Source organism: Vipera berus (assembly GCF_964194415.1).
Source record: "Vipera berus genome assembly, chromosome: 4".
Lineage (NCBI taxonomy): Eukaryota > Metazoa > Chordata > Lepidosauria > Squamata > Viperidae > Vipera > Vipera berus.
In genome coordinates, this window is record NC_138206.1 from 85345662 (window position 1) to 85367375 (window position 21714).

General features: G+C 37.8%; 1 protein-coding gene across 3 annotated transcripts in view; it reads left to right on the top strand.

The window, feature by feature from the left end:
• The window catches only part of ATP10A (ATPase phospholipid transporting 10A (putative)), a 190174-nt gene that overhangs the window by 116902 nt on the left and 51558 nt on the right, over nucleotides 1–21714 (top strand). For all 3 annotated transcript variants that reach the window (XM_081327207.1, XM_081327208.1, XM_081327209.1), the window contains 2 exons: nucleotides 465–598; nucleotides 10393–10645. In XM_081327207.1, the coding sequence (XP_081183333.1) occupies nucleotides 465–598; nucleotides 10393–10645 (387 nt within the window). The remainder of the gene's footprint in view (nucleotides 1–464; nucleotides 599–10392; nucleotides 10646–21714) is intronic.

A 21714-nucleotide genomic window follows, 5' to 3' on the forward strand; every position in this document is an offset into this window, starting at 1 on the left:
ATAAATGTCTCACTTAACAAGACAAATTTTGGGCTCAATAGTGGTCATAAGTTGAGGACTACCTGTATTAGATCATTCATCCATCTAGTTTACAAGTGCTTATATCAGGTGTGTAAAACTTGGATCCATTGGTCATGACTGACTCTGTGGAAGTTGTTGAAGGGCACCTTGTTAATCGGAACTTGGTTGATACTGACTAGCTGAGTTTCAGAAAAGAGTTTTTCCTTTTATTATCTGAAAATGTCAATGATAAAATGTTTGGCCATTTCATACAAATTGTGTGGCTGTCACTGAACCATTATATTCATAAGTGACCTTGAATGTATATTCCTAAAATAATCTAGCCTTATAAATTAGGAAAGAGCATGAAAGTTTTGTCTCAGAAGACAGAAAACGTATCAGTTAAATGTGTTTACTTTTCCATTGTTTAATCTGTGTTTTAATCTCTCCCTCACCTCCTGCAGGGCATGGAATCTGGGTCTGGCAGTATGATGACAAAAAGAAACCTGCCTTTGATGTCCCCGGTCCTGATGGAAAGTATTGGCCTCCAGCTCAAGCTGCGTTTTATTTATTTTTGACAATGATTATAGTCCTTCAGGTAACAATGAAGCTTAATACTGAAATAACATAGATGTTATTTGTGACAAGTCATTGATTTTTTAAAAAGAGAGGCGTAATTAATGTAGATGAATAATGTTTCATTCTAATGTACACTTGCCTGGGATTAAGTGTCACTGAACATTGTGGAACTCATTTTTGGGTAGATAGTAATAGAATTGCTATTTAACATACAGATATACTGATATATTCATATACTACATACTTCATAGAACTCATGTCAGTTTCCACTTAACAAAAACCTCTATGGTGTATGACATTAAAGGAATATTTTCTCCTACCGAATTTACCATACAGAAAAATAATTCTCAGTGGGTGTGCTAGAAACATTAACCAACTTAACCAGCCCAATAGGTAGCATGTAATTATTGGTTTCTTTTTGGTTTAAATAGATAGATTCATTACAGTCATAAGTGCCAGATGTCAACGCTACTAATATTGAATGCTCTTGCTTTGACCAAAGATGAAGAAGCAGCTATTTCATATGTTAAACTTGTGTGTTACTGTTAAAGCTAGAATTAGTTATTGCTGGGAGGGAGGAGGAAGAATGTCTCTCAAGGCCGTTTTGAAATAAGAGAAGATAAGAATTTGGCCGGTTGTCTAATGGAAGGGAAAACTCACCCTTCAAATTAATTGGAGAATGTGATTTATGACAGCAGTGAAAAGGAGGAGAATTGAACTTAACATATTGTGCTAAGGGGGAGGGGAATTCAGACTCCAGCTTCTCCTAGCAAGGATTGCCAATGTTATAGGGCTAATAAAAGACTTTTATTTATTTATTTATTTATTTATTTAATTACATTTATATACCGCCCTTTCCCGAAGGACTCAGGGCGGTTTACAGGGTGATTAAAAAACCAGAATACAAAAGTTAAAAACAAATTTTAAAAAAAATTATATGTGTCCCTGCCTAAATAAAACCCCAGTTAAAATAAGATTAATCCTCAGCTTGGGCCAGAGAGCTCGAAGAGCCAGGTCTTCAGGCCCCGGCGGAATGAACGGAGGTCGGGGGCAATCCTCAGCTCCACTGGCAGCTGGTTCCAAAGGGCAGGCGCACCCACTGAGAAGGCCCTATCCCTGGGTGTTACCCGCCGGCAATCTCTTACCGGTGGCACCCTGAGAAGACCCTCCCTGTGGGAGCGCACTGGATGAAGGGAGCCTGATGCCGGCAGCAGGTAAACAATGCCTCAGACTCCTTTGAAAAGCTCATTCCGTCAGAAACTTGACACCAAAATAGTATGGTTGCTTCCAAGAAAAGATAAAATTATTTTTCATAAATACTATCCACAATATCCAAAGTTTATTTCTAAAATCCTAAAAAAACAGTTCACTACAAACTGGACCATATCAGTTTTCCTTTACCAGTACCCAACATATGAAGCAAAACCTAAGACATTTTGCAACATGAAATCCCAGGGGAGGAGATCCAGTTTTAAACCAGATAGAATAAGAATTTAGACTGTGTTATTTTTAGACTATTAGCAAGTAACCAGAATTCCATAAAGCAGCTAAGGTAATATTTATTTATATAACATTCACTGATACTCGAGCAAAGATCAGATTACCATCCAAAACAATAAAACAAAAAATAAGACAAATGTATCACAATTCACCTAGGATATTATTAATAATAATAACATATGAACTAAATTTAGTATTAAACTGTTCTGTTCTCCCAAGGAGTCAAAGTAAATGAAAAATAAAATCCACAATAATCTCTATAAAAATTGCAATAGAGAAGTACACACTGGATAGTTTTAACCCTTCCCAAATCACAAACATATATACTCAGTCACAGGAATTTTATTACCGGTATATCTACCATTTAAAAAGTCTGAGAGTATTCCTGGGTCAAAAAAATTCTTACACTGGGGGCAGGTTAATGTACTTGGGTAATTTTACTGGTTCCCATATATTTTTACGGACGAGTATTATAAGCTTTCGGCTTGAAAGATTGAGGGCAAGAGAAGAAGGGGACGACAGAGAATGAGGTGGCTGGATGGAGTTACTGAAGCAGTAGGCATGAGCTTAAATGGACTCCAGAAGATGGTAGAGGACAGGAAAGCCTGGAGGAACGTTGTCCATAGGGTCGCGATGGGTCGGACATGACTTCGCAACTAACAACAACAACATTATAAGCTTCTGTATTAAGGAACCAATTTCAGCTTCTGTGTCTGTGTCCTGCAGCCTGTGATAGATAATCCTTTTAGCCTGATCATAGCCAACAGAAATAAAATAATCTTTGGCTAATCCAATGAGATTTAATTTATTTTCTCCTTATGAAGCCCACAATGAAAAATAATCATCTGCTAGAGCCAATAGTGCCAGGCTCAATGGGAAAAATTTAATTTCAGCCAGTACTGCATTACGAAGCCCTGAACCCTCTATATCCAAATCAAGGAAACCCTGCCTAAAGTCTGAGAACTGCCCTGAGGAATGTAGGCTTTATGACCTCTTTGGGGTTTTCTTAAAAAAAGAAAAATCTGTGCTGTATAAAATCTGGGTTGGGGTTTTGGTCTCAAAATATTTAAGGGCCACAGATTTTTTTAAAAAACATCCTCTACTTTTTTAAAAAAAGAAATGTAGATAGTCATTTTAGGTGCTGCTTGCTTGATGTATTTCTAGTGACTTTTCCTGGATCTTGTGGCATAAAGTATTGTTCTAAGATATTGAAAGAGAGAGAGAGAGTGATTTTATACTATTTCCACCCACAATCCTTCTGTGCTGTTTCAGCTGCTAGAAATGTCATTTATTTGGACTTCTGGCAGTTTATGATCAATTTTTGGAACTCACAGAAGTGAGTAATAGCCTTCAATAAACTTCAAAGTATAAGAGATAACTCCCACATCATTGGCATAAAGGAGTAGAGATGTTGTGTGCTGGCAATTTTAGGAACATAGACTTCCAAGCATTCTAAGGCTCCTGCCTTATCACTAATATAGAATATGGACAAGGCCAGTCTAAAATGCAGCAATCCTGTACCTCTCTTGCAATTTGGCACACTCTTTGGGGTTACACTTGGAGCAATATATGAAAAAAATCAGATGCCTATTGAGAGTAGTGTGTTGTGGTCTTTTCCCATAATAAAGTTCAAGATATCAAATTAAATGCAGTTTTAAAATCAAGGAAGACCATATAAAAAGGAGTTTTAATTTTATGGTTTGGGTTTTTTTACTGCAAAAATTGTATTTATTGGATTGTACAGCACAAAAATGGGATCCACATTCAAGCACCATGTCTGAAATCCCATCTGTTTCATTCCAATGGTTTTTCACAGTTTAGCCTGTTATGTAATATCTGGTCCAGGCATCTGACATAAAGTTTGGTGATTACACTTAATAGGGTGATAGGCATTTGAGCAAATGGATCTCCTTTGGTTCTTTCTTATGAATAGGCACAATAAGCAGCTACAATAGCATTTTTGCTTCAAAAATGTTTAAAGCAATAAAAAACATTGGTCACCTCTTGTCCAGTAGAATTTAGAGACAATGGCCACAATTCTATGATTGTGCTATATATTTCACAGGTGTTTAAAATTTTATTTATGTTTCATGTACCTTCTAGGTACTTATTTATTCGAAAGACCTTTTGTCTATTGCCAACTACATTTTTCTGATTTTCTTTAAAAAGCTATATCTTTGGTTTTTCTTGCTTTATCAGCAGCTGTTCAGAGTTGCAATACCCAATAATAACCAAATGGTGTAAGATAAGTTGCAATAATTATCAGATACTGTAACATAGGGAGATAATTATGATACTTGAGTAACACATTTAACAAAAAAAATGAACAATAAAGGACTATTTGGGACAGGAATTCCTCTGAACAATTGGTACTGAAGATTGCCCTTAACTCCAGAATATGCATTACTGTATAGCAGTTGAATGAAAAGGCACATATTTGCTTCAAATTAAATTTCAAGATAGCAAGACTTAAAATGGCTCAGTGTTGATACTAAAGCTCCATCTGTAAGATTATGTGTTTTTAGCTAGATTCCATAAAATTTGGGCATTGGCCAAGAATAGCTTCTCCTTCCCTAAAAAAATCTGTCTATTCTTACATTAAGAGGGTCTTCCCAATCTCTGACAATTTCCAATTTAAATGAGCAGCTCACATTTTGACAATAATGCTTAGCAAGCCAATCATTTGATTATCAGCAGTCTTTTTACCATACATAAAATAAAAGTGGAGCCCCCCCATCTTTTAGGGATGTTGGCTATATGATTTTTAAGTGAAATTACATAACTATCTATGTCTCCACTAGATCTTCTTCCAGATTTCATTTGTGTAATGAATTTCAAAGGCCATAACTGAAGGTAAATTTGGTAATGGATCAAAACTAAACCTAAAATTAGCAACAAAAATGATGCAGAAATATAATTCCAGGTAACAGTGAAAATTGAAAAATTATGAATCAGCTATCATGTAAACTGCTGTCAGATGCTTCCCAAAACCCAGAAATTTCTTTTTTTAGTAACTATGACTAAATATTCCCAATATTTCTTAAAGCATTATTATTTTTCATCCTTATCAAATGTTTAGACTTACTTTTCCTAAGAACAAAGGTGTTGTGGAAATAATTATGTAATGTGTAATTGGCTATTATAGCCTTTTTAGCCTGCACACCATTAAAACATTGCTTAGAATTCATGGAAGAAACTGATGGCCTTTGTTCCTAGTCAATTGCATGGGAGATAAAGGTATCTTAACATTGTTTGATTACAAGGTTGAAGGTTGACTCAGTCTTCCATCCTTCCAAGGTCGGTAAAATCAGGACCCAGATTGTTGGGGGCAATATGCCGACTCTGTAAAATCACTTAGAGAGAGCTGCAAAAGCACTGTGAAGTGGTATATAAGTCTATATGCTAGTGCTATTGCTATTACAGGCAGTCCTGGGTTAGGATCCGTTCTTAAGTCTGTCTTTAAATTGAGTTTGTAGGTAAGTCGGTCAGCAGCCCTTGGTCCTTCGTATCTGTGCTTTGATTTCCTAGAAGATGGCGGTGCCTTGCTTGGCTGAGGCTGCTTCAGCTCTCAAAACTGTGGGGGTTAGGGAGGGAAATGAACAATCCGGACTGAAACACTTTCCAGAAATAGGGACAACTAAGCAGAGTTGGGCTGCTAAACGTTCATACGAATGTCAGTCCATATTGGAGATGAAGAAATTCAGCATTAAAGGAATGGTGGAGAAAACTGTTTGGGAGAGTCTGCGTGGCCTTGGATTACTACGGAAGATAAAATCAACAATGGAGATGCCAGTGGCTAACAGGGAGAGTGAGAGATCAGCTGCAATGTCTGGAGGAGCAGGGAGGAAGAAGGGAAATTGCTAGAGGTGGAAACAGCATCGTGCTCATTGTTTTGAGCAGCTAAGGCAGCATTTCTGGCTTCAGGGGCAGAGTGGCGAAGCAGCCATTGCAGCTGGGAAGTTTTCCCCCATTGCTGACCACTTTGGGGAAAAAGGAGGAGGTGCGACCACAAGAGGAAGCGTGGCATGCTGACTCAGGAATTCTGGGAGTTGAAGTCCATGAGTCATAAAAGAGCCGAGGTTGCCTACCCCTGAGCTAGACTGTATGGAGAGTCTCTTCCATCTATTTTGTTTGCAAATGCTTGCTCCTTAGAACCAAAAATGGATTACTTGAGGCTGGATTTAACAACAAACTGGGAGGTGAGAAATTGCTGTGTCATCATTGCAACAGAAACTTGGTTATAGCCTTCTGTCCCAGATAGTGCTATTAGCTTGTTGGGATTTTTAACATTTCGGCTGGACAGGAGTTTTACTCTTAGTGGCAAATCCCAGGGAGGGGGTGTCTGTTTTTATATAAATGGCAGATGGTGTAATAATGCCAAGGTGGTTTCCAGTCTGTGCTCCCCAGATGTGGAGCTTCTGACCATCAAATGCAGACCCTTCTATCTGCCTAGAGAATTCTCTGTTAGCATTATCACAGCTGTGTACATCCCCCCTGATATAAACAGAGAAGAAACCCTGAAGGTTCTCTGTCATACCATTAGTGACTTACAAACTACTCACCAAGAGAGTGCATTTATTGCAGTGGGAGACTTTAACCAAGTGAATTTGAAAGCTACCCTGCCACATTTCCATCAATATGTGGACTTTGCAACCAGTGTGGACAATACACTGGATCTTGCTTATTCCAACATCAAGAAGGCTTTCAAAGTTATCCCCCACCCTCACCTCATTCCAGCATATAAACCTTTATTAGTCACAGTGAAACCTACAGTAAAGCAGCTGAGGGTTTGGACAGAGGGACCTATAGAAGCATTACAAGACTGCTTTGAGTGCACAGATTGGGGCATGTTTAAGGAAGCAGCTACTGATAACCAACATACAAATGTTGAGGTGTATGCCACCACAGTGTCTGCATATATCCAAAAGTGCATAGAAGATGTCTGTGTCCTGAAAAGTATTGTTGTAAGGGCGAATGAAAAACTGTGGCTGACTTATGAGGTCCGCAAGATGCTGAAAGCACGAAATGTGGCCTTTAAATCTATGACATGCTGGCACTTAGAACAGCCAGAGCAAAACTGAAAAGTGCCATAAAAGGTGCAAAGCAAGCCCATTGCCAGAAAATTCAGAACTTTTTTCAGGACCCAACAAACACCAGGCAAATGTGGCAAGGGATCCAGGCCATTACGGATTACAAGGTGACTCCATCGAGATGCAAGGATGACACAGACTTCCTAAACAAACTGAATACATTTCTTGGTAGATTTGAGGCATCAAATAGCACTCATGCTAGGAAAGCAGTGCCCCATCCTGACGAGCAAGTGCTAAGCTTTGATGTCACCTCTGTCCGGAAAAAACTGCAGAAGATTAACATTCGGAAAGCAGCAGGCCCAGATAACATCTCTGGACGTGTCCTTAGGGAATGCGCAGATGAGCTGGCTTATGTTGTCACAGATATTTTCAATCTCTCATTGTAGCAGGCAGTGATCCCATCGTGTTTTAAGACAGCCATCATCTTGCCAGTGCCCCAAAAGTCCACAATTACAGGCCTCAATGATTACTGTCCGGTTGCACTGACATCCACCATTATGAAATGCTTTGAGAAAATGATAAAGGACATTACTGTATCTAGCCTCCCACCAGCATTTGACCCGCTTCAGTTTGCCTACCGACCTAATCGCTCTATGGAGGATGCTATTTCTTCCGTTCTCCATCTGAGCTTGAAGCACTTAGAAGAAAGAAATACTCATGTGCATTTGTTGTTTGTCGACTTCAGTTCGTTGTTTAACACAATCATTCCCTAGCATCTAGTAAACACTGGGCCTTTTAGGCTTAAATATCCTTTGTGCAACTGGATTCTTGATTTTCTTACCAACAGGCCCCAATACGTGCGAGTTGGAACAAATACCTCTAACACCATGAATACCAATTCATGGGGGTGCAGCTAATGAGTAGGCTGGCTTGGTCACTCAACATTGAGAAACTGGTGAAGCGGGCACAGTAGCACCTGCATTTTCTGCATCGCATGAGAAAAGCACATCTTCCTTCTCCTATCCTAACCACTTTCTACAGGGGGTTGATGGAGAGCATCCTGTCATACAGCATCACGGTCCGGTTTGGAAGAATCATTGCTTCAGACAAGAAGGAGGTGCAGAGAGTGGTGAGGATGGCCAAAAAGATCATTGGCAGTTCCCTCCCCCCTATCCAGGACATAGCATAGAAGCATTGCTTGAGCAGGCTCCATAAGATTATCTGGGACACTACACATCCTCTTCATGACCTGTTTTCCTTGTTACCTTCTGGGAGGAGGCTTCATGGTATCCTTAGCAGAACATCCAGATTCAGCCATAGTTTCATTCCATACAGTATTAACCTTGAGAACTCTCAAGCTTCCTCCTTCTGTTATATATTCAAGATGGACAGTATTTAATACTTATTTGCTATGTATATGTAGGGGTGTGGGTCTATACGTATGTTGTATATAGTATGTTTAGGTGTGTGTCATGTATGTGTTTCACTTTGAGAGCGGGCAACTAAATTTCATTTTTGATGTGTGCCATTGTGCCCACAGTAAAAAAAATGACAATAAAGGTTATCTTATCTTAAGTAGGAACAGGTACATACAGTTCTTATTTAGCATCAATTAGTCAACTGTTTGTCTCAGTGTACAGTATATATTTTACCTTTTCTTGAAATAGGCATCAAGGGAGGTCATGCAGTAGCTGGGGCCCTCGGTAACCGTAGTAAACTTTGGTGAACCTCTCTGTATTAGGATCTTACTAACTGTGCATCATCAGCACTTTCATCTGATTTACACTTCGGAGGCATGGTAACAAGAGTAAATTAGAGAAAAATACAAAATTACATACTCAACACAGTGTTAACTGCAACATGATCCACCTTAAAATGGTGGATGGTATTCAAGCTGATGAAATGTTGAGGTTATGAAGTGTTTTCTTGAACATCATAAGTAGCACATTCATTATTTTGAACTATTGTTTTAGTTCAATTGTTTAATATAAAAAATTTTCTGTAGCTATCTATTCATAAGTAAAGTTGTCTGTAAGTTGGACATTATTAATCTGCAACTGCCTGTCTTTTGAGGCTAGAGAGTTGAATGCAATGGAGTGAGTTGGTTCTAAGATAACTTACACATTTATCCAATTAATTGATCAAATCACGTAAACTTTCAATTTATGTGTTTCTTAGAAAAAGATCCAAACCAACTTCTCTCTTGTACATACTCTTCTTTGTAGTTAATCCAATGGCAGTAAATGTTGGAGAAATACACTACAGTAGTTATAATTATCTTCCAGAAATGAAGAGATCTCTACAGATCTCTGTACTTTGAATAGAATATTAAACTTAATTAAATATTTAGGAAGCAAGTGGTTGGCATGCATGGACTGTTAAAAACACAGGATGCTCAGGGACTATCTGTGGGTAGCAAAGGCATTAGCTGGGATTTCATCCATTTCTGATTACTAGCTACTATGGTTTTCCTGGTCATTGCTGAGCTGGGAATTTGACACCAGTGATAAACCCTGAACTTTTCTAACACATTACTGGGCCCACTTTATTTCACAGGGTTATCGTTGGAGAAGAGAGTGCTATGTAGGCTGCTTCAAACATAGAAGGAAAGTAATATTCTGTTGTGAATCAAGCTTTTATGAGGTTTCAGAAAGTATGTGAAAAACTGTTAAAAATATCTGAGAAAAAAATATAACACTTTACTTAGCAATTACAGAACATGTTGCTCATTTCCACAAAAGCAAATGTTGAGGCAATTTCTTTTGCACATAGATCTACACTATGTTCCTCATTTCAAGTTGTGCTGGAAAGCTCATTTGAAAATCTGTTGTGTTTATCGACAAAATGTTAAGATTATTAATTAATGTTGTTTTCTTTTGCAAGCTCTTTGATGCTGGCATGATTCTGACTGCAGTCTCTCTTTTCCCCTTCCCAATCCCTCCACCCCTGCAATCTTTTCCTTCTTTTCCTAGCTTCTTTCAAGCTCATCTTATTACCCTGAAAGTATTTACTTCTTTTGAAGCTTTTGATAATAATACCACCAGACCTAATTATGGATATCATCTCTGCAGCTGCTCCATATGCTTTCCTAATCTGTCACAGTAAACCTTTGCAGATACTGTAATAACTTTACAATGCTGGCTTTAAGTCAGAATATATAAATTCCCCAAAAAGGTACAGTACAATACTGCACTATTCATAACCAGTTGATTCAATTATGCATCTTTTCTACCACTTTGGTTTGTTTGTTCGGTTAATGACCCTCTATTTTTATGCATTCCAGGTTCTCATTCCAATTTCCTTATATGTCTCCATTGAAATTGTTAAAATATGCCAAGTTTATTTTATTCATCAAGATAAGGATTTATTTGATGAAGAGACAGACTTTCAGCTACAATGTCGAGCTTTGAATATCACAGAAGATTTAGGGCAGATTCAATATATATTTTCTGACAAGACTGGAACCCTCACTGAGAATAAAATGGTTTTCCGGAGGTGTACAGTTTCTGGCATAGAATATTCCCATGATGCTAATGGTAAGTGTAATAAATTTTCATTTAATTTAACACGCATGGATTAGTATGCATCATAAAAATCAAGTTCATGGTTTTAGATGTGTAAACAACCAGCATGGAAAATTGTAAAGATGATAAAAATAGCATATAAAAATAAAGCCCAATCTGAAATCAACCCCATGTAAATGATTTGGAGGGTAAGTCTCAATGTTTATTTGCTTGAGGGCAATTTCCCTGCTTTCCATATATACGATTATAATTTCAATTTGTGACATCTTTAGCTAGAAGGACCTGAGGTACCAGATGGTGGGCAAGGCACTCTTACTGAAATTTTGGAAAGTAATCAGTAATGATAATCTAAGAAAATAAGACATATAACACCCACCCAACCATCCTCTTCAAGTCCTGCTGTGCAGGCTCTTCCTGGGAGAGTGGTATAAAACAAATTTGGGAGCACACGCCAAGTGTACTTAATTCTGTAAAACTGTAAAAGTTTCCCAACTGCCCAGATAAAACAACAGGCATCTATAATTGGCAGCAGTGATAGGCAAATGCTGGAAGTGGAAGATCACTTTAGTGATAATAGTCAAGGAAACATTTCATACTACACAGAAGAAGGCAATGCCAAACTACTATATTTTAACAAGAAAACATGATTAGTAACTATATAGGGTCAGATGATGGGCCCCTCAAGTCAGATGACACGTTGGTACTCGAGGATTATGTTTATGATGTGTTTAGATTAAAGCCTTTGAGAAGTCATGTTGCTATGCAGGAAAAGAAAAACTGAAGTTGCAAACAGAATAGTGGCAAGATGGAATGTAAGAATATGGGAAAGCTCAAACACAGAGAAACATGAATCAACTACACATTGACACTGTAGGCATCAATTAAGTGAGATGAACCAGAACTGGACATTTTTAATCAGAAGATCACACTGTTTACTACTAAGGATATGAAAAGCAAACAAGGAATGGGGTTTTCATAATTAAGGTTGAAGCAAGAACATTGCTTTGGTTACAATGCAGTGATTTAGAAACAGCCCTTTAATATGACATCCAAATTTATGTTCCAAATACCTATCCAGAAGAAGAGTTTTATGATTATCTTCAATTTGAAATTGATGGAACATGAAAACAAAATGCGCACTTTGGATGGAAACCAGAATCTGAAGTTGAAAATATTAAGGAGAAAAATGTACTTAGGCTGAATTGGAAGAGAATGGGTGTAGTTTTAAAACTGGAGGAAGGAACATCAATATCCTGTGACTTTTTGATGACACTATTCAGATTGCTCTTTTACAAATAAGAAGAACAACATATAGAGATATCACTTGACCAAAGTCGCTATGGAGTTCAGTGGTTTTTGAATGTGGGTGGGTGAATGGATGGATGGACAGATAGATGAGTAAATAAATAAACAATTGAAAAATGGAAATGGTCTTCAAGTTCTAGCAATGAACTTCAAGGAGCACAGTGGAAAAAAAAGACTAAGATTAAATGTTAAAAAGACCAAAATAATCACAACAGGCATGGCAGTTTTAGAACTGACACTGAAGTAGGGATGGCTTCTGTCTTTTAGAATCAAATTATCAGTAGTAAATGAACCAGAAGTCAAGAAATATGCAGCATAATATTAGGTCAAAATTAGGAACTTGAAATTCAAGTACGATGTCTGAACTTACAAATATCAGAATTGTGCTGGCAATAGTTTTCCTTGTGTCACTCACCAGAAGTGACAAACTGGACTTTGAAGAAGCAGGATAAAAAGAGTATTGATGCTTTTGAACTTTGGTGTTGAAAAAGATTCCTGAATAGCCAAGAAAACAAAGAAATTGATCATCAAACAATTCAATCCAGTGCTCTTACTTGAGGTATGAATGACCAGACTCAGCTTATCCTACTTCAGGCATATTATGCAAAGACCTAGCTTTGAAGAAGTCTATAGTGCTGAAAAAAGTGCTAGGAAAGAGAAGAAAATTATGGGTGACACCAAGATAGATGGACACAATTAAAGCAGCAGTTGCATATACCACTGGAAGACCCATAGAACCAAGTTGGGAACAGTTCCTTCTAGAAAAAAAACCCTCTGTGGTTTCTAAGAGTTGACACCAGTGTGATGGCACATAATCAAAAAGAATGTAACACTGGACTTAAAGAGTTCATATGTTGCACTAAGGTAATAATAAATAACTTTTTCAACTGAGGGCCACATCATTGTTGGTGCTGATGGTGCTGATTCAGAGCAGAGTGATGCTATAATGTTAGCAGAAGGAGTAGGACTGAACTTTGTGCCATTTTTTTCTCTTATTTGGAAAGATTGGTTGATTCCAGAAGTTTCAACTTATCTATTTTAGATCTTAACTAATCTGACTGAAAAAGGGAAATAAACACACTACCAAAAATAGTCTTGGGTTTATTTTATAGTTGTGCAGGGTTCTGATGTTAGCAAAAATAGCCTGCAGACCTAACAAAACAAAATAAAATCTCCTTCAGCTTTCCCTCTGTATAGACTCAATAAATTCTGGGCAGGTTTGTCTGCTCCATTTTACAGAAGACTAAATCAGCAATGAAATTGCCCCTTAAAATCTCATGTTAATTTTTTCACAGCATATTTCCAAACCATTTAAAATGACACAGCTCAATCTTACGTCCAGTTAAATATCAACAAATGTTTTAATGACATGTCACTATATAACTAAAAAGGTAAAGTTTCCCCCCCAACATGCGTGCTAGTCGTTTCCAACTCTAGGGGCCGGTGCTCATCTCCATTTCATAGCCAAAGAGCCAGCGCTTGTCCGAGGACATCTCCGTGGTCATGTGGCCGACATGACTAAACACCAAAGGCGCACAGAACGCTGTTACCTGTAGTGGTCCCTATTTTTCTACTTGCATTTTTACATGCTTTCGAACTGCTAGGTTGGCAGAAGCTGGGACGAGTAACAGGGGCTCACTCTGTTACGCGGCGCTCGGGATTCGACCCGCCAAACTGCCGACTTTCTGATCGACAAGCTCAGCGTCCTAACCCACTGAGCCACCACGTCCCTCACTATATAACTAGCACATAACTAATCCAATAAAAAATTCATTCAGGACTGTCCCTGGCATCAGTCTTACAGCATCATTCAGAGTTCCTTAAAGACCTGAGTGTTCCCTCAGGCCCTATAGAGCAGTGATGGCAAACCTTTTAGAGACCGAGTGCCCAAACTGCAACCCAAAACCCACTTATGTATCATCAGGTGCCGGGTGGGCATGGCCCTTTGGGTGGGTGTGGCCAATTGGGTGGGCGTGGCTGCAGTGGTAACGGCAGACTGGGTGGGACTAAAAAGTTCAATCAATCAATTCCAACTGTGCGAGAACTTTTTTTTCCTCGCAAGAAGTTGAAATTGATTGATTGATTGAATCTTTTTTTTTTGCACACAGCGGCAGAGGTCTAAAGCGAAAAGGTTTTATAAAGCCCAGCTGAAGGCCTAGGACTGGGGTGACAGCGTGCGTGCCCACAGAGAAAGCTCGGTGTGCCACCTGTGGCATCCGTGCCATAGGTTCACCACCACAGCTATAGAGTATCAGGGAGACTTGAAGGAAATTTGCTACAACTGTTATATAAACAAAAAGGGCTTAAAAACTGGTGTCGTCAAGAGAACTTCGGTTTCCTAGACCATAGTCTGCTTTACGAAGGACTACTGGCAAGAGATGGAGTAAACCTCACAAGAACTGGAAAGAATATATTCGGAAAACAACTAATTCATCTTATCAGAAGGGCTTTCAAGTGAAATTGAGGGGGGGAAGAGGGCCAGTCTTCAAGACCTTTTCCAAGCAAAAACCACTAGATAACCAATCATATAAGGAGGCACATAGTAAAGAGAAAGAAGAAGAAGAAGAAAAGGAAAAACACAAAGAAGTAGAGAGTGAAGCAAAAGATGGAAAACCCAGATAAAAAGTAGGAGATATAAGAAACATACCCAAGACCCAGATGCCTATACACAAATGTTCAAAATTTAGGGAACAAACAGGGTGAACTTGAACTACTAGTACATGAAGGTAAATATGATATAGTTGCCATTACTGAAACCTGGTGGGATGAAATTCATGACTGGAATGTTCTGATGGAAGGATACAAACTATTCAAAAGAAAGAGACCTAAGAAAAGAGGAGGTGGAGTTGCATTATATATAAAAGATCACTACAGCTCTACAGAAGTCCACAAAACCAAGGATGAAAACTTCCTAGAATCCGTATGGATCAATATAAAAGGGAAAAAGAATGACATTGCTATAGGCATATGCTACAGTCCACCCAACCAAGCTGAAAAAAAGACATGAACTTTTTGCTAAACAATTAACAAATGTATGTAGGAAATATTCCACAGTAGTAATGGGAAACTTTAACTACCCTGATATTAACTGGGAGACAAACTCTGCAGCAAGTGGGAGATCAAACAGATTCTTAACCAGCCTAGCTGATAACTTTGTCATCCAAAAGGCAGAGGAGGGAACTAGAGGAAAAGCTATTCCGGACCTAATTCTTACTAATAGAGAAGTGATAGCAGGAGTTGAAGTTTCCAGAACTTTGGGTGAAAGTGATCACGTCGTATTGAAATGCAATATAATGCAAACACAAGCAACAGAACATAATCTATCCAGTGTCTTAAACTTCAAAAGAGCAGATTTTAACAAACTCAGAGAGAATGTAAGAAAAATTCCATGGATGAAAATCCTAAAGAGCAAAACAACTCAAGAAGCGTGGAAAACTCTGAAAAATATGATCATAACAGCCCAGTCCAACACAATACCACTGAAAAAAAAAGAAGAAATCCAAGAAAAAACCAGCATGGTTGCACAAAGATTTTTTCTGATAAATTGAAAGACAAAAAGGACAAGTACAAACAATGGAAAGAGGGACACATATCTAAAGCAGAGTATCAGCAGATAGCCAGAATCTGCAAAGATGAAATCAGGAAAGCAAAGGCTCAGAATGAACAAAGACTTGCAATAAAAGTCAAAGATATTTTTTTAAAAAATTCTTTCAGCAAGTCAAGGAAACAGTAAGTCCACTTAAGAGAGAAGATGGTAAAGAAGTAATAGGCAGCAGAGAGAAAGCAGAACTGTTTAACTCATTTTTTTTTTAAAAAAAAAAGGGGGGGAGGGAGAAACTATTGACCAATCAGCCTAACATGAATACCTGGGAAGATCCTGGAAAAGATAATAAAAAAACAGATTTGCAAACTTCTAGAAACAAATAAAGTTATAATTAAAAGCCAAAAAAATGAAATTTTAATGTGGAGAAAAACAAGGTTTTATACTTAGGGAGGAAAAACCAAAGAAAGGTACAAGTACAGTGCAGATTAGGTGAAACCTGGCTCAAAAACAGTAACTGTGAGAGGGACCTTGGAGTTCTAGTGAACAATCACTTAAATATGAGCCAGCAATGTGCAGAAGCAGCCAAAAAAGCTAATACAATCTTTGGTTGTAAAATCATTGTGAAGTATCAGTACCGCTTTATAAAGCCTTAGTAAGGCCACACCTGGAATACAGTTTTGGTCACCACAAGAAAAGCAAGTAAGATGATTAAAGGCCTGGAGACAAAAACATATGAAGAATGGTTGCAGTATTTGGGTTTGACTAGTTTAGAGAAAAGAAGACTGGAGGGACATGATAGCAATATTCCAGTATTTGAGAGGTAGCTGCAAAGAGGAGGGGTTTAACTTATTTTCCAAAGCCCCAGAAGGCAGGACAAGAAACAATGAATGGAAACTAGTCAAGGAGGGAAGCAACCTGGAATTAAGCAGAAACTTCTTAACAGTGAGGACAATTAACCAGTGGAATTACTTGCCTTCAGGACTTGTGGGTGCTTCATCACTGGAGGTTTTTAAGAAGAGACTGGAGTGCCATATAATCTGAAATGGGATAGGGTCTCCTGCTTGAGCAAGGGGTGGACTAGAAGACCTCCAAGATTTCTTCCAGCTCTATTTTAATTGAAGAAGCAAGCAGACCAATAAATTTCAGCGAGGTTATTCCTTTCCCTGGTAGTTCCCAAGATTTCACCACTCTTATCTTTTTCTGTAGCTGGTTTTAGGGGTGAATAAGGACAGGAATACTCTGAGCTTTCTTAACTCTATTAACGTCTTTAAGAATCCAAGCCAAAGTTAATATCCCTCTCTATTAACACATATAAACACATGCATGCCCACAGCAGTCTTATATTCAGTTCTGCAAAAGCAGTCTTCTGTGTCAAATGAGTTTTATTCAATAGATATCTTTTGTAGTCTTGAAAGATGTAATTTAACATTTTAACGTTAATAAAGAGCCTTCTGTATGCGAAATGTCCAGGAGCATTAGAAGTCAGGGTAAAGAATATTAACATTGGCAACCATCCCACATACCATAGATGGCAGAAGTTTCAGAAAAATATTTGTGGTATAAAAAGAGAGAACATGCTGTCCCAGGTGGAATGCCTTAGAATGCAAATTTCTTTCCATCATTTCTTAAATATCTCCCCTCATCCATTAGAAGGGGTTTTTTATTTTAAGAAAAGATACTACACCAAAAATTGGGTCCTCTTTGTTCTCATAAATAAATAAATAAATACCAATTTGTGTTGCCTAAGCACATATGAGACCCACTTTGCTGTAGTGGTTAAGACATCAGAATAGAAACTGGGAAACTGTTGAGTTCTAGACCCACCTTAGGCCAGTCACTCTCTCTTTCAGCCCTTGGAAGGGGCAATGGCACCACTTCTGAAAAACCGTGCAAAGAAAACAGCAGAGACTAGTCCTTGCAATTGCTAGGAGTCAAAAATTGATTCAAAGGCACAAAAAATAAAAATGATATCAACCACAAAGTAGAAGCAACCCTGCTTTTCAGTGGCCTTCTGATTACTACATACCTAAAACAGCCTTTCTCAAACAGATGCTATTTAGATACTGTATTTTGGACTGCAATTTCCAGGATTCCCAGCTGGAATCAGTATTCTGGTAGGTGTACTGCCCACTCATCTTGACACAGGCAACAGTCTATAGAAGGTTGCTACGCTACATAATGGAAAAGTCCTGGCATATTCCATAAAAGCTAGTTATTATTGATTCAAGAAAACAATGTTGAGGTTACCAAGTTACAAACCAGAAAGTTACACACAAGGCTGTGATTGTGGGAAACATTTGCTTCCGTTTTTTTCAAAACAAACTCTTCCACAGACTCTTTGAAAATGCTAGACTTAAGGAAACAGATATCTGTATTATGCCTGCATTTTCTTCCAAAGACACAGCTCTGAGTCAGCACTGTACAACCATAAGAATAATGTACCGTAATAGCTGTTTTTAAATGTTAAGAGAGAATTCAGTCATAGATCTCACTTGACAGAAGTGGTTTGGTCTTTAGGAGGATTATATGCCTAAAAAGAAGTGCTTATTTGTTGTGAAGTGTGTTGCTTACAATAAAAGAGGAAGAGTAAAAGAGGTTTAAAAGATTAGTCAAGATGGTGACCACAACAGCACAAAGATGCAGGGCTTTGATCACACAGATAAAGTCACAGTCATATGTTTCTATAACCTCATCATCCCTCAAGCATAGTTCCTGCATAGTTATTCATCTTAATGTCAAACTTTATATTGATTATATTCATACATATTTGCATTTTGATGCCCTTTCAGATTTATGTCAGTTTGCTGATAATAAAGAAATCAGTATTCAGTCATTTCAATTGTACAGTGTCCACAGTTTCCTTTTTATATGGTTTGTGCAGTTTTGTCAGGCAGCTGGAGATCTTATGTGCTTTTTCTTTCTCCCTGATCTACTTAACTACAGAGATCAACATGGAAACTTTAATTATAATATAATCAAAAGTTCTTCTCTTTATATGATGAAAGGAAGAGTCAAGATGTGCTAATTAGCTTTTCCCTCCATAGCAGAGAAATGTAGCAAGGAGCCTGAATGCAGGTAGGCTTTTTTGCAAATCAAGTTCTAAAGGATGCAGAAAAGCTACAATTATAGCAAACTTCTCACAACACTTGCCCTCTAGTACATCAGGGACAGAGGTAAGGTGGCCTCTAAAAGACTTGCATACTAACATAAAACACTTACATACCTGCTCATCATGAGTGTAAGAATAATTGAATAGGAGCAATTGGTTATTGTAAATGGTGAGTAAGTGATCAGTTCAAGTAACATATGTGAAAATGAGAAAATATAAAGACTAACCATAACACAACATAGGAAAGGAAATAGTTTACCTGTTATGGTCTTTGCACTTCTCAGTTCAGAATTTTCTTCTGTTTCTTACATTTGAAGTGGAGAGAATCTATCTCTGTATTTACTGGTACATTTCTGCATTAATATATATACTATTAATATTTTGGGTCTGTTATTTAACAATGACAAAATAGCTTTCTCCCAATTAGTAAAATGAAAACCTAACTATAAGCTGACACTGAATTCAGTTCTGTTTCTCAGAAAAGCACCTGGATTTGAAACTCTTTAATTTAACTCTAGTTAGTTATTAGCTTCTAGTTAGAAAGTTCTTGAAAGTCAATCCTGATATATTTATTTCCCTTTTAAATAGGTATGAGAGAAAAGTCCAGTGTGACTCAGTTCCATTTGCTCTGCCTGTTCCCCATGAACAGGGGTCAGCAACCTGAAACAGTGAAAGAGCCACTCGGAACCGGTTCCCTCACAAAAGGAAAAACTGGGAGCCGCAAAAAATGTGTGCACATGCACGTACATGCGCGTATGTGCAGAACAGGTTTGAAGAGTGGAGCCAAGGCGAGATATGCACCTACCCTGCATATTTGAATTGATTGGTTGAACTTTTTTAGTCCCACTTTTTTTTTTTTGGACTGCACATGGCAGAGGACTGGGAGCCGCAGGAGATGGCTGAAAGAGCCGCATGCGGCTCCGGAGCCGCGGGTTGCAGACCTGTGCCCATGAAGATAGTCAAACAAATCAAAGAACTGAAGCATTCAAAATCCAATTTTAGTTCCATCTTCCTATAACATTATTGGTCATGACAATGGTTTCCACACATTATGTTAAGCCATACTAAATTGGGTTAAATTAGATTAGTTTAGGTTTCATGCAGTCTGTGAATCTAGACATTGTGGCTTGTATCCCAGGGTTTGCAGTGTGTGAACAAGCCATAGTAGATTATTCAACAAAGTTAAAATGATTATTTTGTGCGATGTACAAATCCACCTTCTTACATTTGTTAATAATGGTGGCTTTGATGCGAAGGTCTCCTTTATCTTAATTACCAATATGACCTAGTATGTCTCTTGTTTCTGCAAATAAGATGAAATTATTTTTAGGCTTACCCAACAATTAAAAATTTTCTACCAAGTTTTATCTTGTATTAGATTAATATAAAACTTTGGCATGTCTCAAGGTGAATGAAATTAACACAAATGTTATCTGGAACACTTTGAGTTACACAAGAATTGACAAAAATAGATTTCCAAATGTCTAGATCAGAAGATTCTTTTAACAATCTGCCTACTTGGTTTGTGAATCCAAAAATAGATAACTAGTGACTTGAGGCTATTTTATTCCCTAATGAACTTTTTATAAGAGTGTTTGGTGATGTTTTTCAAACTAATTATTCATAGATTTCATAACTATTTGGAGTTTAGTTTATATTGACCTATGATCCACCATTTTCTATTCATTGCTAATTTTAATTTAATATCCTGTATACAAAATACTTGACAAAGTTTCTACCTTTTCCTTATGCACTGTTTATTTTCAATAATCCCTACAGGCCAATTTTTCTTCTTGATTACATGCAAATAAAACTGCAAGATAATACCACCCAGCTTAGGAAGAAGCACACTGCAAAGACATTTTTCTCATGGGCTTTAAGATTTTATGAGCTATTTCCAAATGAAATAGCCTTGTCACATTGAGCCAGAAAATGGAGGGAGCTATGTACTGAATTAAATAACTATTTTATTCAATTAGTCATTATAAGTTGATCCTCAATTAAAACCCATCTGTGTTACACTGTAATGTCCAAATTGTTCACTCCCCCTTCAGTATAATATCATAAAACAAATGTGGATGATGCAGAAAATTTTTGTGTCATTTCTCATCAGTATAGTTCCCTATGCAGTTGAAGTGGGATGGAAATGAAATTGGAAACAGAGATGGTCATCTGTTGTGGTCCAGGAGAATCCTGTGGTACTCCAGATTTAAGTGAACTACACTTTCCAGCATCTCTCACTTTTGGCTAAATTGGCTGATGATGCTGGTCATTCAGGAATGTCCACTAAGCACATATTCACATTCCTGATATAATCTATTACTACGAGCAGCTCTCCTTGGGTGATCTTACTGATGTCCCTTCCCTTAACCCTTGGTATTAGGCCTATCAGCCCTCCAGTCTATTCTTGGCTTTTGGCTTATGTTTGTAACTCAAATATATCCTTCGTTTAGCCCATGGCAGTGTCTCAAGAGTGTTATAACAACCAGTGATAAGAATCTCATTATTATTGTGGTTTGTTTAAGACATTTTGCTATCTTAAGTTTCAGAATAACAGAATTGGAAGGGACCTTGGAGGTCTTCTAGTCCAACCCCCTGCTCAGGCAGGAAATCCTATACCATTTCATTCAAATTGTTGTCCAATCTCTTCTTAAAAGCCTCCAGTGTTGGAGCACCCACAGCTTTGAAAGTTGAAGTACAAGTAGACATTTTTTAATTTGTTTATTTGCAGTATAAGTTTTGAAGGCCATTCAAGCTCAGAATTGCTTTAGGTGGTATGTATTTAAAAAGAAAAAAGAAAAAAAAGAAAATCCCATTCTGGATAAACATACTCCTTCAGACAAAAGATAGCACCAAGAATATTCTACAAACACCTTACTCCAAAACCTGGAAGAACAGCCCAATTTTAAAATATTTGTTTTTAAAGGAACATCATCAGGATGGGGAAACATCATTCTCTTCAAGAATCCTACTTCAATATCAGTAATATTAGTGGCTTCTGACTTACTTAGATCAGCAGACTAATTTAGGAGACAGACTGAGCTTCAAGGGCACATGGGTGTGTCTTCCAACAATGATGTAGTTCAGGAAACTAGGCCTGGCTACCCACTTTGCCTAATGATA